Raw genomic sequence first — 19,399 nt, 5'->3', positions numbered from 1 at the left:
CACTTTAAAGCATCTTTGGATGGACAACCTCAGATTAAATGGCCCCCTTTTACAAAAGCTGTCACCCTCTCCAAGCAATTAGGCATTCTTTCTTCTATGTTCCCATGGCACTTTTATTATATTAAAGGTCATATTTTATTTTAATTATTTGTTCTATAATTGTTTCCTCTTTCAGATGATAATCTCCAAGACAGCTCTAGGGAGGAAAAACCATGTTACATTGTGCCTGTACAGTGTATAGTACTATGCCTGCCACACAGTTGGCACTCAATAGATATTTGTTATATGTTGCAAGGTTATTTTAGCAACCATATATCTCTGGTAGTATGGTACTAGAATGCCAACTATTCTTCCCAAAATGAAAATAAATCACTAAAGTCAATATATGTTGTTTTGCTAGAAAGTTAGGTATGGCTCTAGGATAGAATAAATCAGATAACTAATGCATTTGCCTGTCAGCTACAGAGAATTACTTTTATACTAGCAACAATCATGCTAATTGGTAAATATTTACATTTGCCAACTAAATATGCTTGCCAACGAGACTATTCCGTATTATGAAGGTATGGCAATCAACAATTCCAATAAGATAGTTCAGAACACAGTAACTTAAAAAGAAAAATGTTACCTTCTATTATAAAATTAGCTAGCATTATTAAGAGCTCAGTAATGGTGGGTTGATAAAAACATATTCCTAAGAAAGATCTGCAATACAAACAATAAATTGTCTTTCATTGAAAACCATGAGGCCTATCACAATCCAATTTTCCTTTCACTAATTGAATGATATCCTTTGTTACTTGGGTGCTTTGCAAAGATTAGATTCAGGAAAACATTCAAGGGAATGGTTCTCAGTGGATTAAACCATTAGCATAATTATTTCAATGGCAAACACAGACATCATTGTAAAAGTCATCTTAACATCTACTATAGATATTAAGTAGTCCACATGCCAATAAAGCGACTATTTTGCATTTCTAATAAAATTATTTAAAATAAATATTTTAAATCTCTTACACAAAATAATTTGTTTATGGTTAGTGGAAATAAAAAATATTAATAAATAAAAGTATTCACAATTTACATGATTATATTGAAAACTAGATTACTTTAGTCATCAAGTCCTAGCATGTAAAAAAAGTATTAACATTTAATGTCTCGGAAATCATTCAGAAAGAATTGATTAAAAATCGTTCTCAACAATGGTTGAAATTTGGGGTTATTAAACATTCAAAGGTAGGTTGAAGTCTCTACTGGTAATGCAAGCATTAAGTACCTTCTATTCCACAAGTTTTTAATGTCCTCAAACCCTCTCTCTACTTCTCATGAACCTTATCAATTTTGTGACAAGCGTCCCAAGAAAAATGCAGCATTTGGTAGGTGGAATAATCGTAAGAGTAACAGATGTGGAAATACCACGAGTTTTAGAGTCCACTTTCCAGGTGCCAGCTTCATCGCATCCATTTACCTTGAGCAAGCCACCTAAGCTCTCATTTAGCTCATCCTGAACACTTATCTCATGAGGTCATTGGAGCAACTAACCATAAAAGTATCCCTCACAATAGCATTATTAATATGAAGATATACAGGAAAAAAAAGTTCCTAATCTTTGCTACTTCTACAATGAGGGTTTCTATAGTTTTCCATACCAATATTCATCTCTCCAAAACAATTGTACTAAACAATTCAAGTGTTACTAAAGCTTTATATGGTCTGCTTATTGTGATCCAGTGACATGGTTCACTGCCCTTCATGGTCTCTAGTGATTTAATTCTTCCTGATACCAAATAGAATGGAAAAACAGGAAGCCAGAGGCATACTGGTCTGTTTATATCTCTGGTGAACCTTCCATGACACAATAACCTGCTCAATTACTTCTATTAAATCAGGCCCCTTGTAGAGTAGTAATACATAAATTTGTTAGTTATATATAAATTTAGAACTGGCACAGAGAAAAGGTTGTTACCTCTTTCACTGAAGCAATGTTTTGTACCTATGTCCCAGTACGTTCCTTTTATATCATGAAACCATTTAATTAACTTTAAACATAACATGCTTATTGAGTGTGTGTGTTTGTGTGTGCAAAGATTGGCATAAAGTGTATGCCATGATAATAAAACAAATAAATGTTTTACTCTCCCTGTTCCATCCAAAGAAGGTAGCTCAAACCAAATTGTAGAAAGAAATGAGCAGGCATGCAGAGGAAAAATTACATAAATATGTAATTCCTTCAACTCAGAAAATATATTATACAATAATTAAAATGGCAATACTTTATGCTTTTACTATTTATAAAACTTTTTTAGGGCGGCTGGATGGCTCAGTTGGTTAGAGCGTGACCTGGCAACAACAAGTTGCCGGCTCAATCCCCGCATGGGATAGCGGGCTGTGCCCCCTGCTACTAAGACTGAAAACTGCGAGCTGGACTTGGAGCTGAGCTGCGCCCTCCCCGAGACTGAAGGACAATGACTTGGAGCTGATGGGCCCTGGAGAAACACCCTGATCACCAATATTCCCCAATAAAATTAAAAAACAAAAAACTGTTTTTAATACATGTTTTCTACAAAGTGGACATGGACACAAGGAAAACAAGACTGGAAGCATTTGAATTGTATGTTTACCTTTCTTTTGAAAATGAATTAATAATTAATTTTCCCTAAGGCTCCACAGTACAGAGCTGTGTAAAGCCTGATTAACCGACTCATAGTTTTAGTGTTAATTTGCATTATATCATGCTCATCATACTGGCTGAAGATGAACTCTGATGAATTCTTGGGGAAAGTATGTTATATCAGTTAATTCTATCTCATGTTATTGTTATCTTGAGAGTTGGTCCTGGCTTTTTTATGTAAGAGCATATATGTCATGGGAATGAAGACACAAATGTATTATCATATCATGGGCTTTTTTGAAGTTCATACACATCCCAATTACACATTTCTACTTCATTTAAGTCAAATGCAAAGTTGTTTACTGCTTTTGGAAGACTCAGACAGAAAAGTGTAGAGAGGGGACGGAAATAAAATAATTACTAAATACAGTGTAAGATCAAAACCGTCATATAACTCATTGGGAGATGATTTAAATCTTCAAATGATGTAGCAGTAAAGTAAACATTTGTCCCCACAGATTGCTTTTTCTCTAACACAAACATCAAGCAAATTTTATGACAAAATCATTTTTGGTCATAATTTCAAAAGTGTCAATGAACCTGTGTGAATGAACACAATTCTTATGACGTGAATTATATTTGTAGTACAGTAAATTAAACGTATTTTTAGGATTATAAAATATCTACAAATTATATGAGTAGGATATTTACCTTGAATTAATCTTTCCTAGCAATGGCGTCGTGTTTATGTGGAGATAAATAATGTTTGTTATCTTTAGAGAATAGATGTGATAAATCACATTCTAGTAGAAATTTTTAGAATTGGAGGTCAATAGAAGAGTTCTTTTAAAAAAGAGATGTGGCCTATTTTAAAATGGTACTGCAAATGTGAAAAATCAGTTGGATTTACTAAAAAGGAATATGTGCCTTCAAATAACGCTAAATGATAAGGCTATATTTAATCACATTTTCCTCTTAAAATAGCCCCTATGTAGCTTTACAAAATTACAAGTAACTACTTTGCTCTCTCTCTATACTTTACAAATATTATAGAAGTGTGCTTGTGTATACCTCACTGATAAACATTTTAACTTATCATATTAATTTTTTTATTGTTCTATGTATGTGATTTTCTTTGCCTAATTTACCACACAGATAATTTTTCATTGCTTTTTCTCTTTTTACAGTCTTCTTCAACATTCTTTTCCATTCAGATTTTTTCCTCTTTTCTTAAACTTAGGATATATTTAATTGTATATACTACTGACCGAAATGCATTTATTATATTTATTTAGTGCACTAGTAACGATCATCGCAAAACACACATTCCTGCCTTCAATAGGTTCCCATTTTCTCTGTCTGGAATGTCTTGCTTTTTGACACTCCTTTCTTTAGAGTCTCTCAGTCAGTACAGTTTCTTTATAATGGTTTCCTAATTCATTTCAGCCCAGAGTAATGACCACCCACAGCCCACTCAGTGTTACTCTACCGTGTTTCCCCCAAAATAAGACCTAACTGGACAATCAGCTCTAATGCGTCTTTCGAAGCAAAAATTAATATAAGACCCGGTATTATATTATATTATATTATACCCGGTCTTATATCATAGTAAAATAAGACCGGGTCTTATATTAATTTTGCTTGGAAAGACGTATTAGAGCTGATTGTCCAGCTAGGTCTTATTTTCGGTGAAACACGGTAGCAATTATTCAATATCTTCCAAACGTGTAGGTTCCAAGTAGGGTTTCCAGGTGGGAATTCCCGCCCGTCCTCAGGAAGTTGTTTTCGCTTTCCCCATTCCCGAATCCTGAGAAAAGTTGGTCGGGAAATGGGGACAATCGAACCCAGGTGGTTGGTAGTATTGGCCATCACTTTGTGGAAACGATTCATCATGGAGAACAGAAAACAGTTTATATCTTGGGATTCGGGAACGGGAAAGGGAATAAACTTCCTGAGAATGAGTGGGAATTCCCGCCTGGAAACCCTAGTTGCAAGAGATCAGAAGATTCAACTTAAACAAATGTTGTGTCTCCTACAGGCCTAGAATTCTGCTGAATGCCATGTAGCGATGCAATGAATGTGTCAAATGACATTATTTCACAGCTCCGTCTATCTTTTGGTATCACTGAGAGGCTTAAACTGGATAAATTAGTTTTCTCTTAATTCTCGTTATCTTCAGAAGTGTGTAATTTATTCGTGTACCTGAAGTCTTGACAAGGTAATATCAGATAACATGGAAAATATATTTTTCAGATTCCCTAAATGAAAAATCAACACACACACACACACACACACACACACACACACACACACACACATTTTATCTCTAAATATTTTTCCTTTGTCTTTATAAACATTTATTTATATTCCTGATACCTAGGATATTTCCAAAATTGAAACTTTTATATTTGAAAGAATGGTCACTCTCCTGATTTAATTTTAATAGATTTAGGGAGAACATTTATAAAATAAATGAAATAAGTGGGAGTTGAATTGGGGGAGGATACTTGAGAAGAAACAGTCAGTACCCTCATGCATGTGATTATTCCACAGCTTTTAAAACACGGGCAGTCATAAGGGTAGGGGTAAAAAAGGTCTAAGGCGGTGTCAACAATGCATTCACAGAAGGTAAGATATCAAACTATGGTTTGTATATTAGCATGTGAGTTGTGGTAAATGTCTGAAAATGTCAGTGTATAGAGCAGTATAATCTATTTAGATTTGTGAAATGAGATTCACAGTGTTTGTCTTTGGTCATGTTTACCCACCTTATTAAAATAATTCACTGGTTTAATTAAAAGATTCAGAATATTATGCTACATTTGCTATTAAAAAAACTGTACAATTTTGATTTGTCTATATATTTGTTTGAAAGCTTATATCTAATGCTTATTTCAAAATTCCAAATATAAGACAATTTTAATGAGGCCAGTAGATACAGCAATTAAACCCTATATATCCATTTGGCAAATATTCTGAGAATTATGAATTCCTATCCTAAATATTTGAATTTATTTTTCATTTGTGTGCGTGTGTCTTTTTTTTTGGTTTGTTTGTTTGTTTGTTTGTTTTAAGGAGTGCACAGCTCACAGTGTCCCATGTGGATATCGAACCGGCAACCTTGGTGCTACTAGAACCACACTGTAAGCAACTGAGCTAACCGGTCACCTCATTTGTGTTGTTATTACTTGTTCTTTTTAAATATTTGTACCCTCGTTAGTGCAAAAAAGTTGAAATTTTAAAATATGTTCCTCCTTATGTTTATTGTTTAAAGCTCTCTAATAGCAATTTACTAATTATTAATTCAGTATGTAAATATAAATGAAATTTGATTAGTTCAAATTCAGTAACTTTACTTCTTGCTAATATACTAAAGAGTACATGCCAAAATTCTGCTATCGCCTATCACAAAGAATGAATGATTGTTTAAAACCTTTTGTCTTACAGTAAGGGGAATACTTTTTAGATCACATCTCCCAGCGGATTGTTTTGGATCTATTACCAAGACTTTTACAAAATGAGACAGACCCACGAGTAATTCACACATATTAAGAGCGTGAGGCATTGCATCAGGAATTTTTACATATAATAACTCTTTTAATCCTCAAAAAAACATGCAAAACAACCATTATCACTATTTTGCCACTCTTAAAGCCTTGAATATAGGGATCAAATTTTACGAGCTTTATATTACTATTATCTGGATGTATTAGGTAAGCACTCAATATATATGTGTACAAACATACTGATGGAAAGATGAGGAAACTGACTCACAAAGCATTTGGTTTGCCCAAATCCATAATTATTAAATGTAAATCCAAGCCTTTCTCCCTTTGAAGTTTACACAAACCTCCTTATATTGTATACCTACCTATTGCCAGTTTTCAAGGTAAGATATTTTACTGTATTAATATATAATTATCTAGAATCATGTTACGGATCATGAGTTGAGTTCCATTTGCAAAATAAATTTTATTAATAGTGTGGATTGATGTCTGCAGAAAAAGAGGATAAACTTACCATCTTAAATTATTTGACACATGTTCTAAGTGATAGGAGCTACATAGGCCCAAAGCAGTTATATCAGTTTTTCTCAAACTTGGTAAAGACCAAGAAAGACAAACAAAATCATCATTTCAGAACAATAAAAATCCCTTATATCTTATAATCTGTGACATATACTAGTTACTCGATGGAAGATTGCTGTTATAATCCTCTGATGACCGATGTCATTAAAGAAACTCACATTATCAAGAAGAACCAAAGATATATTTTGTCAACTTACAAAATGTCTCTTTACCATATATTCTGCTAATTAAAAGTCAACATAATATCCCCAGATTTGCATAGCTAAAATAAAATGACATTATGAGAAAAACAATATGGACATTTAAATTACACAGGCACGCAGTTCATTGTGAAAATTCAGCAACTTACATTACATCTTCAAAAGAAGTAACAAAATATCCTTACCTTAGAAAATTGTGCATTTATCCATTTTGTGAATGTTTTCTTTTGAACATCTTCTCTTTCATCTACAATGGAAAATAAAAGAAGAATAAGAGTTAACAAGTAATTCTGAATATCATTCATATTTCAGAATGCAAATAACTTTTATTATACATTAGTTTATTTTTAATACATCATTAAATTCATTGATAAATGAAATTAAACATGAGTGATGTTGGCACTAGATATCCAAACCCAAATGAAATCTGAAAAATAATTGATATGTTCAATTTCACAGTCATTCAAATATTATATAAAAGCATTACTGAAAAAGAGTCTCATCCAAATAAATGAAATATTATTCATTCCCCTATAATGAGTAGATACTATGGTATAATCGAAAGAACCTATTAGCTGTCATTTCTTCTGAAAAACTACTCCTGAGCCTTTCTGTTACTCCCACCCCCAATCAGTACAGAAATGATTTTTCTCTCTTTTGTGATATCTACACACTCTCACCGGGGGCCCTAGCATAGTCCCCTCCCATTACAGAAGAGGTTTCCTAATAATCAGCAGCATAACTTACTTATCTTTGCATCCCAGAACCTAACACTGGAGAAATTAACAGCTCAGCAAATATTTGATCAATAAATTTGTCAATGCTTTGGAGGCGGGGGACCTTACAACTCCAACAGTTTTAGTACCACTTTTCATCTAAAAGTCCAGAAATTCCTAATTAAAATGCAAATGATACTCTTCATGGATTACATATAAATATTCAAGGGGAAAATCCCCAAGGACTTCTTATACCAAGAGATTATGGTGGAAAATTATTAAGAAACAGCTTCACGTAAGTCATACTTCTAAAAATGATCTCTTTTTTTCCTAAGCTGGAAATTAGTATTGAGTCAAATGGACAGCAAAAATCATCCATCTTAATCTATTAAAATGCTTTTTTGAAGCCAAAGCCTATCGTTGAATTACTGTAAATGTAATCATGTTAGTCAATGTTCAATAAATGAGTGCATCTGAGAAAGATTTAAAATGGATAGATTTCACATTTTATTTACATGGGTCAAAAGGACCCTTATCGAAATGCCCTGACAAAAAAAGCCTATTTGCTCTTAAATTATTTTTCAGTAATAAATCTCCATTGCTTCTCCTGAAAACAGATGACATAAAGAATCACTTTCCCATGACAAATGTATCCATGCACTAAGAATATCTGTTTATTTTTGAAGCACATTACTAATCCATAAGTAGATACGCTTAAGCAATATAAGAGAACAGTGGATAAACAATAAAACTAAAACTGTTTTCATAGATGAGAAAATTTTATTTAGCATCACAAAATACTTTCTTCTTATTTAATAGTGTTACTCTCACAAGCTACTGTGTATGTGGTAAAATATCAGCATTATCCACACAGTATAAGATAAACCATAGCTACAATATGGAAGTCTTTTCTTTGTTGACAAGTGTGAATAAATACAAATAGATTGCTTTGAAACCTAATAAAAATAAACAGAACATTTCAAATGGTCAAAATTTAACCATTCTCACTGACTTGCTGTAGAAAGACCAGTCTGTAAGTCTATTGCTCAATGGCGCGTGCGCGTGTGTGTATCTAGAATTGTGCTATCGATCAGGAGTTGAGTACCATTTGCAAAATAAATAAATGTTAATGACCTTCTTTGCAATTCCACTTATTTTTTCCTACATGTGAATGCATATCCTATCTGTCAGACATGGGAGAGTAAACGAGTCATTTGAAAGCATTCGTTTAAGGGTTTTTAAAACATATACAGTCATCTTCACGAAAAGCTGAGTAGGAGGGCATTTGAAGAGATTTGTTCCAGATGCTTTTAAGTGAAAAGTGGGAACTAAAGCAATATTTTTATTGTTTTCAATTATATGTGCAAAGATTAATTTTTAGATAGGCATTGAAGGCAGGAGGAAAACCTTGACATTATGTGCAAAATATTATGTATCTACTGTGTAAATAGCACTAAATATGAGCTTCATCATATAAACATCTTCACTAGATGTTCTCTCTTCTACTCTTAATATAAGAAAAATGCACTTTGAATGAATTACTTGCTAATGTTTTATTTTGGTATAGTAACATTTATTTTCTTTAACATGATATAATATAACTAATTTTATTATTATAAAATATATAAAATGTAATAGTGCCTTACTCTTCACAAAGCTGTTTTACATATGTCATCTAAGTCCATATGTAATTTACCATTTTATAGACGAAAAGAATACAAGTTCAGAAGGGGTAAAGCTAGTAAGTGACAGATATGAACCTGACAAAGATTATTTGAATAAAAAGTCCATGGCTTTTCACATTGATCAGTTTATATTATAATTGCATAGATCATATGGAATGTCATAAGATAATCAGAGTCACAAAAGCTGAACATATCAACACAAATACAAAATACCATGAATCCAGAGACTCTGTTTTGAACAATCCATGTATGTTGTAATCTATATGCCTGACCTCCTGGAATTTCACAAGGCCCAACCTGCATGTCTGCATGGATTTATCCAGAATTGAAAACTGAACCTTCCTCATAATGCTGGATGATTTGTTTGTTAATATTTTAAACGACAATGCTCCTTATATTTAGTAACTGAAATTTACTGTTTCGGTTTTCTCATATAGCAAATATTTTGACATTTACAAATCACCCAAAAGTTTTGTGTCTGCACATTACAATCCCCATAAACATGTACTTTACATAGCCACAATAATATTCTGCCTTTTTTCGTTTATTTTACCATAAATATCATATGGACTGCCCTTTCCTTTTGTTGGCTATTGGAGATTCCAGCATAATGAACATCATCATGCATTCTCTTTCAGCGTCTGATATATAATATAATTGCCTTAGGATAAATTATTTCAATGTTATGAAAACTTTTAGGATAAATTATTTCAATGTTATGAAAACTTTTATGGCTTTTACTACATATTGTCATATTGCTTTTCCAATGGTCATACCAACTTTTAGTGCTCCCAAAAAAAGTTATGCTGTTGATAGGAGTATTTGCTGCTTTTGCTTTTAAAGTGATTGCTGCTTTATTAGATATAAGGAGACAGTTGACGTTTGTTTTAATTTGAATCTGTTTGATTACAAATGAAGTAGAGCATTTCACACATTTACTTATTCTGCATATCTCTACTTTTGTCGAAATACTTGTTTAGGTTCTTTGCTCATGTATTTATTGAGCACTTGTTATTTTAAAATTAATTGGAATGAGATAGTAAATCAGTAGTTCGTAAATATTTCAAGTTGTAGACTCCATTTGATTGTCTGATAAAATAGTGATCCTTCTCTGCAGAAAAAAAATGCCTCTATGGATGTATTTATATACAGCTTCATGGGGTTCACTGACCTCCCTGCTGAAGAATCCTCGTACCATAAAATCTAAGAATCACTACTGTAAATTAAGGTACTTCCTTTTAGTCAGTGGATGAATATGGGTTCCCAAGAGGTCATATTCCTTTTAATTTTCATTTTATTTTTATTGTGCTAACATTTTTATATGTTTGAATCTATCCATTTCCATCGTTATTTCTCATATTACTTAAAAGTTGATGATTTGAAGCATGATCAGTTATATATCCATAGTTAATCTAAAGCTGATATACATACACATATACAAATTGTTATAGTTTATAGAAACTATTCCAATCCTTTAATAAAATGCGTTACTGTAGACGCACAGTTGATAGTAAGATATATTAATGTGAAATCAGCAACAAAGAGAATGAGGAAAGAATAAATTGAAATCTGCTTTACTAGGAAGTGATTATCTATATACTCCCGTTTAGTCATTTCAAGGAGCACATAGTCTATTTCATTTTCTCTAGGGTTTGTTTATAACTGATTTTCTTTTACTAATAAAAATATGCCGGGGTATATTCATGTGAGAGGCAGGGAAGAAAGTCTCTCTTTGAAAAATTTACTGGAAAACTGTTCCCTGGAGATATCAAAGAGTGAAGAACTACTGCTTCATACATTGGAAAAAGTGACCAACGTTTTATTTTATTCTCTCTATGGGGAAAAGCAATGTAAAATTAGTTTTATACCATGACATAAAAATTGTATTTCATCTCTGAATTAACCCTTTCTAATAAAGTCATTTTTTATTCAATAAATCTGGCCCTTCACCCTTCATATTTTCTAGGGTTAATGCAATGGCCTGTGGCACTATCATTAACTTGTATATTCCTCAGACTCTCACCCTCCTATAAATGTGGGATAACTGTGATAGTCATGATTCACCAGAGTGAGTTACTACACAAAAGTGACATTGGCCAAACTGAAAACATTAAATCAGGGCAACTGGCTTCCACTCTCAGTGCAGAACTTATTAGCATTGTGGCCTTAAAATCACCAGGCTTCACTCTCTTTATCTGTGAAATGAGGGCGTTGCATTTTACCCAGTGGGGCTGTAATGAAATTGTTTATTTATGCAATAATTTATAGACTTATTTATGTAATACTTAGTTTGTGCTGATCCTGCACTAGTTACTGAAAAGATAAACAAGACTCTGTCTTCACCAAAGTTCACAGCTTAGTAGAAAAGAGATATATTACAGATAAACATTAAATATTTTATACAAGGATGCATATATTCACAGGAAGACAGAGAAAGGATATGTAGCCACATGGATGTTAGGAAAGATATTTTCTTGAAGGTGACAGCTAGGCTTCGTCTAAAGGATGAGCAAAAATAAGGAAAGAAAAAGGTGCAAAGGGAAAAATGAATCTTTTTGAGGAGATAGCAAGGGTAAAGTCAGGGAGATAAGAAACCCAAAGAGCGTGCTCTTCATTATGTGTAATTCAATTTTGTTGCCCTCTAAAATGTCAAGAAGGGAGTAGTATAGAATGAAACTATAAAGGGAGTTGGGAATGAAATCATGAAGAGTCTGCATGATACGACTGCTTATATGCTATTGGATGAGGCAGTGTGAGTGAAAGCATTTAAAAACTGAAAGAAAAAAAAAACAACCCAGTTATACGAACACCAAGAATTATCTTCATGACACAGGACAGTTCATCATAATAGGTATAAAAAAAACATTTTTAAAAATAATATTTCCCTGGGTGCTAGTTAATATGTTAATTGAAGAGCCTCATCACTTATGTGACCTGGAAAAATATATGTTTAGAAGGAAATATTAAAGTTGATAACAGTTAAAAAATACACATAGTAAAGAAATACAAGGGGGTATGAGTTTATTTCACTTCAAAAGAGGACTATTAAGTAATACGGAAGAGCGGTTAGGGTCATTTTATTCTCTGCTTCCACCAAAAATGAGAAGAAAGGAAATTAGAAATATGGAAGATTAATGGTAAACATTACATAAGGTTATGTGATACTCTGGGACATTACAAAGAAAGGCCCAAAACTCAGAACTTTTTTAGAAAATGGATTTACCATGTTATTAATGCTACAAAAGAGCAATGCAAAGTGGATGAGAGCACAAAGAAAAATGGCATGAAAAATGCTTTACATTAAATCTGAGTAATAGCTTTTAATCATAGGATTATAGACTGCTAGGGCTGAAGGTGACATTCATGGTCATTTTATAATGAGGAGGTCTAAAATAATTAAATTACTAGACAAAGAAGAGAAAACCAGTGTCAAAGAGGATTCCTTATTTCCCACTCACTCTGCAATCAATGTAACGCAGTTTTCACTGCTCATTATCCTACAAAAGTTTTTCTTAATAACATCACCTGTATCCTGCCTAATTTCCAAGACAGTGCCTGTCTGGGTTATAATTATATTCCTAGCACTTAGCATAGAATGGTAGTGCTCAATAAAGGTATTTTAAGTTAATGAAGACCCAATTTACTTTTCAGACCTCTTCTCACTTTTCTTCTCTGCATATATTAATTCCATTACCTGTGGTAGAGAGAATAACGGTCTTCCAAAGATGTCCATGTCCTAGTCCCTCAATCAGTGAATAAGTTTTGTTAAAAACTATTTGTTTTAAAAGAAGTTAAATTTAAATTGTTTTAGAACTCACTGTATGGCAAAGAGAATTAAGGTTGCAGATGGAATTTGATTTGCTAATCAGCTAATTTTTATAAGGAGATTATCCTGGGTTATCCCGACGGACCCAGTGTAATCAAAAGGATCCTTAAAGGGAAAAGAGGGCAACATAAGGAGAACCAGACAGACAGTAATAGGAGAGGGACTTGGTTCAATGTTGCCGGTTTTGAAGATGGAAGAAGAGAGCCGTGAGCCAAAGACTGTGGGCAGCCTCCAGAAAATGGAAAAGACAAGAAAACAGATTCTCCCCTGAAGCCTCCAGAAAGCACACAGGTCTACTGGCCCCTTAATTTTAGCCCAATGGGGCCAATTTTGTACTTCTGAACCAAAGAACCGTTAGATGATAAATTTGCGTCATTCTAAACTGCTAAATTTGTGATCATTTTTATAGCATCAATAAGAAACTAATACATAACCAACCTTTCCTCTTTAAGGCAATTAAGAGACAAACACATACAGATACCTACTAGATTGTAGAAATACTACTATGTAAAGGAGAAAGTTCCTACCCTTTTGTCCTTATAGCATAGTGAGAGAAACATACACTAAAAAAAGTATAGATAGGAAATCTACAGATAAATTTCCTGCTAAAGAAAATACAGCGTGTTTTTGTCAGCATCTAGGAAGGAAACTACCTTGAAAAATCTAGTGCTTCCTTGCTGAAGTGACATCTCAGCTGAGTTCTGAAAGTTAATTAAAAGTATAGGAGCAAACAAACTGGAAAAGAACTCCAGACAATGAAAGAAGAAGGTGTAACTATGAGGATGTGAGAGGAAGAGCATGGTCCTTTCAAGGAACCAGAGAAGGAGGAGCAGGATGAAAGTGGCAAAGAAGAATCTAGAAAAAAGAGACATAATTGTCAGCCAAATTATGAAGTGCCTTAAACTTTAGCCAGAAGGCAGTTAGAAACCAGAGCAGAATTTTAAGTAGGGGAAGGGCAATATAGATTTGTATTTTAGAAATGGATTTCACACTATGGAGAATATAAGAGGTTAGACTGGAAACAAGAAGAACAATTAGCCGATTATAACTCTAATCTATATGAGAAGGGATGATGGCCTAGACTGGTGAACAGCAGTGAGACTAGAGAGAGGTATATATAGGCAAGGTATATTTAATAGGTATCACTGATAAGAACTAGTTATTAATTAAATGTGGAGGCAGGGGATTTGGGAGAGGTACAGCCAGTGACATTACTCACATTGGAGTCTAGAGATCCCAGGAAGAAGAATGCCTGGATCTGTATCTATAACGAGAGTATGGGAAGCATTGGGACATACTGAGTTTTGGGGGTTTTGAGACAAGAAGGAAAATATGTGTAGTATGCATTTGGATATAGGATCCTGAAGCACAAGAGACAAATCTGAGCTGAAAATAAAGATTTAGGAGATGCGAGCCAAGTGGCACGGAGTAACCGAAGCCCCTATAGTGAATGCCATTAGGAAGTGCGCACAAACTTTCTGATCTTCTGAAATATCACTGTCTCCTGGTTCTCCAACACAAAGGCTGTCTCCTAATCTGTTTCACTGATTTATTCGCCATTTACCCTGGAAATATTGGCATTCTCGCAGGGTCCTATATATTGTTCGTCTCTTCTTTTTTTGGTCTATTATGTTAATTCTTCTCAAGCAAACGGACTCCCTCAAGCAAACGGACTCCCTCCTCCACCTTAACCACCACATATATTTATATTGATGATACCTAAATCGATATTTTTCATCTTGATCAATGTCCTGTGTTTCATACTGACAGAGCTGGCTCTAGTTAATACCTCCACCTACATGTCCTGCAGGTACCTTAACTATGTCATTCATCTTCCCAAATAAATTCACGTACTCTACTCCTCCTGTCAATTAAAGGCATCACGATTCATCTGGTAACCAAATAAGTAACTCTTGAGTCATTATTCAAGTTTGAGAAATGCTTGTCCTGAGGTTAAAGCCAGATCATTTAGAACGGCATATAAGGGCCTTCACAATTTGACTCCAAATATTTTTCTAAACTTCATATCCATCATGCCAGTTGGCATTTACACATACCTGTGGACCCTTCTACACACATACCTACCAGGTCTTCCCTAGACATACAAGCCAAATGTCTTCATGAATAAGCTACCCACTTTCTTTAGTCCTTTATTCGTGCAGTCCCTGGAATGTGACTTGAGGACTCTCGCTCTTACGATCAGGTTCAACTGTTGGATTTTTGCAATCACCCTCCTGTCCTTGGCACAACTAATCAATCAATTGTTCTGATATATACATACACTTTAGCATTTTTCAAACTGTATCATTGTTATATGGATGTTTACACACACGCACACACACACACATTACTCTCTTCTGTAATGCAGCCCATATACCACCCATCAACCTCTATATGTGACCACACTTAGATGGGAAGACAATTACGTCTCTGTAACTCCTGGCACCCAATATGGGATATTCAAGCAGAAATAGGTACTTCATAAGAGTTGGTTGAGTAAATCAAATGAGTAACCAATATGACAATTAAATCTGAGATCAAATGAGTCCCAGGCCAATGCTTTTCCCCTCTACTTCACCATACTGCTCGAATTGCTTCGTTAATTATAAACCTTCTGTTTTAATCACCAATTCATTTCCAAAAAATCTATTGAGCACCCACCAAGGATTAGATCACTTTTCCATATCTTCTCCCAAAATTTGGCCTTGGGACTAAAGTATATATTTTCATCACTATGTAGAATTTAAAAATGAAAATAAAGAATATTTCTTGCAAAAAAATCTGCCTTGATTCTTCTGGGTAAATTACATTCTGGAAGATGATGAAATTGCCCTTTATTTCATCCTTCATGATTACCTGGCTCCTAACACAATGTAAAATGCTACCATGACCTGCCTGACCCTTTAGCAACCCTGTAAATATTACTTCTTTCTCATGTAGGTCAATTGCCTTTTATTGTAGGGAGTGGATGGACCCAAAAAATAATTTGAACAGCTGTGTCAGCTCATATTGAATAAAAGTTCTCTCCCACCCCCTGCCACTTAATCATAATAATTTATGCTATTTTAGCAAAATGGAGTTACGGCCAGAACCTTACATAATCACATAATTGCATATTAATAAAAACAATCATTAACACCATATATATTGAAAACACAAACCAAGAATTACACAAATATTTTTATGTATATGGTTATAGAAGTTACCATGAAGTAAAGCATAACAACAATGAAACAGAAGTATCATATTAAAATAGAAGAGAAGTCAGAATTCCAAGAGTGTGCGAAAATGGACTCAGTGGCATGAGTTGGAAAACAGAGTGCCATGTGGTAGACGGTACAAATGGTTCATTCTGTTGCTTTCAAATTTTATTCGGATACTAAGAGTATGTATCAGGTAAAGTATAGGCCAGTGATTAAACACATTCACTTCAGCATCAAATAGCTTGGGTTCAAACCGCAGGTCACTTCTCATTAGCTCTATGACCTTAGATAAGTTACTTAACCTCTCTGTATCTCATTGTTTCCATGTGTATCATAGAACTAACAGTGGTGCTGGATTGTGAAGACGGAATGTGACAGACATATGATACGTATTGATACTGAAAAGATTAAAGAAAAAAATAGAGAAAACCTATAAACATTTATTCCTGGATACACCACGACTTCTTGTGAGCCATCTGTATAAATCAAATTATCTTGTAAAATAGACGCAATTCCTAAGGTGGCAGCCATATGAACAATTAGGAGGATTTTTCTTTTAGTATTTATAAACGTGCAGCAATTAGAGTCTTCTTGATTTGAAAGAGAAAGAAAAAATATGGAATGGTATTAGTATAAATTATACCTCCTCATGCCAAGAAGAATGAAATCTATGTTTAGTGATGATGGGAATAACGAATATTTCTGTGGTACATTATAATTTACAAAGTGGTTTCAAATATCTCGTCTCGTTTAAACATGAATATAGGTGGGTGTAGACTTGTTATGGATATAAATAAGTTACTATTAATTAGTATGCAGACTTGAAACATACTTTAGCAATGTGTCATGAAAAAGATCCCTTATTTTAGTTAAAAATAATAATCATGGACTAATTATGGCACGATAAATCAAAATAAGATCAAGGCCTCTGATGTAATTTAGAGGTGAAATTAAATAGTTGAATACAGTGGCAGAACCGCTGACTAGATACCTGCTTCCATTCCTCGGCCTAGACAATTTTATTTTTGAAATACTTTCTCTACTAAAAACAAAATAAATGCATTATTCTGCGATATGCATTTACCAGTTTTAATGGATTGTAAAATAGTTATTTTCAAATATCATAAAAAGGAAAGCCATCAGCCAAAGTGCACAATAGCCATTTCCAAATGTCTGGAGCAACGAGATGCTTTGTAACAGAGAATGGCTAAAACACAGAGTCCATTTTTGGGTGTACTCTAAAGGTATATTGAAATCATGAGATATAGTTGCTAAACTTGTACTATGAAGTCAATGTTAAAAACAAATGGCACAGTAGGTATATAGCTCATGCCTCACGCTTTATTTCCTTGGCCCAACCTGAGTTCACCTGTAACTGTGAACACATTCTGTGGTTGCGGAAGATTTCCCACCTCATGCGTTCACATCTCTCTGCTTCTTTGCATTAGGGCTTTTTCCAATTCTAGGAGAGTTTGGTGAGCCCATCTGCAGGGGCAGCCCAGAAGTGACAGATTTAATTCCCTCAGGTACAACCCTTAGTAAATGAGAGACAGAAATCTATGGATAAAAAGCCCAGTGTGAAAATTGTTGGTCATGTTCTCTAAAGCTCTCCAAGGGTTACATGAGATACTGATTTCAGAATGGCCCACAGTAGCATCTCTATTGTCTGTTCTCCCTTCTCTACTCATTTCCCTTATTCCTCCCTTATGCCACTGTGAGTCACTCCCAAAGGAACTACCTCTACCAGCACCTGTTTGAGTCAGCTTTCTGACTAATTCAAACTCACCCATATGGGCAATGGGCCTAACTTACTTGACTTGATCTTGTACTAGCTAACCTTAGGCATCTCTTAAGTAACACTGAGCCTCAGTTTTCTAGTCTGTAAAATGGAAATAATCATACTAACAAACTCCTAGTTTTGTTTTGATGAAGTATCCAATTAAAGCGTCAGGTGCAGTCTTAAGCAAAGACTTAGTACAAAATAAGAGTCAATATAGATAATTATTATTTCTAACTATATAGTTAATTGCTTTAAAAATGTGTGGGCAGGTTGGCAGATTTCATTATTTGCTCAGGATTTGTTCTTCCCTCTCCCTGCTTGGCCCGGATCACCCTAGGTAGTTATACTTCCCACTTCATTGATACGGGCTTAATCATTTGACTTGCCTTCACCAATAAAACACGAGCACACATAACAGTGTGTAAGTTCTGAGCTAGGAATGTAAGAATTCTGATGTGTTTTCATTCCCCTTGGCTCTTCCTCCGTTTGCCAGTGGAAGATAAATGCCTCAAGTAGACTATGTTCCCAAAAGGAGAGCTACACGTGTGCAGCTGATCTGACCCCAATACCAAGATTGAAGCAGACACTGCTTGTTCTTGCAAATCACAAAGATTTGGATTTTTTATGAAGCATCACCCTAGAATAAAACTGACTAACATACCAAGTAAATAGTAAATGTGTATAGAATAAAATATAATAATAGTGGACTTTATATAGCATCTTCACTTTACACAGATTTTTATTCAATTGTTTAAATTTAAAATAAATCAATGTATAGGTTTTAAGTCAAGTATTAAAAACTCTCTGAACGTCTTCCATTTAGAATATATTGTCTTTTTTTATATTGGCATTTCATTTCCCCTTACCATACCATGCACAATTTAAACATTCAAGCAAGCATGTTTTTCTTACATGCAGTTGAGTATTTGCATAGACTGAACTTAATTTAGAAGGTGCTTTAAGGGGAGAGTATGTACTAAGGAAACTTGGTGAGTTATTGTAACAGCAATAGTCAGTACCGAGACTGCTCATTTTACACCTTGTGTCAAATGCAGAAAGCACTTAAAACAGAAATAAAGCTTAAGAGTAATCATTCATTCCCTCTTCACTAAATAAGGAAGTCTTCAGCCAGTGCGTGTGGAAGATGAAGCCAAAAAGTATAAATAGAATAAAGGCCAAACATTTTCCAGCATAAACAGGGGAAAATTTTTCAGTCAGTGAAAGAACATTAGACTCTGTCTTTTAGGACAGATTTCTGAAAATTATGACTGATACTACAAAAGAAGTCTT

General features: G+C 34.1%; 1 protein-coding gene across 6 annotated transcripts in view; it reads right to left on the bottom strand.

Moving 5' to 3' along the window:
* DMD (dystrophin) overlaps nt 1-19,399 on the bottom strand; it is a 2,143,628-nt gene that overhangs the window by 1,841,534 nt on the left and 282,695 nt on the right. For all 6 annotated transcript variants that reach the window (XM_033109718.1, XM_033109734.1, XM_033109713.1 and 3 more), the window contains exon 2: nt 7,085-7,146. In XM_033109718.1, coding sequence (XP_032965609.1) covers nt 7,085-7,146 — 62 coding nt within the window. The remainder of the gene's footprint in view (nt 1-7,084; nt 7,147-19,399) is intronic.

This window comes from Rhinolophus ferrumequinum, chromosome X (assembly GCF_004115265.2).
Source record: "Rhinolophus ferrumequinum isolate MPI-CBG mRhiFer1 chromosome X, mRhiFer1_v1.p, whole genome shotgun sequence".
In the NCBI taxonomy this organism is placed as follows: Eukaryota; Metazoa; Chordata; class Mammalia; order Chiroptera; family Rhinolophidae; genus Rhinolophus; species Rhinolophus ferrumequinum.
Note: the sequence above shows the minus strand (reverse complement) of the source record. Positions and strands in the feature narration are given on the sequence as shown.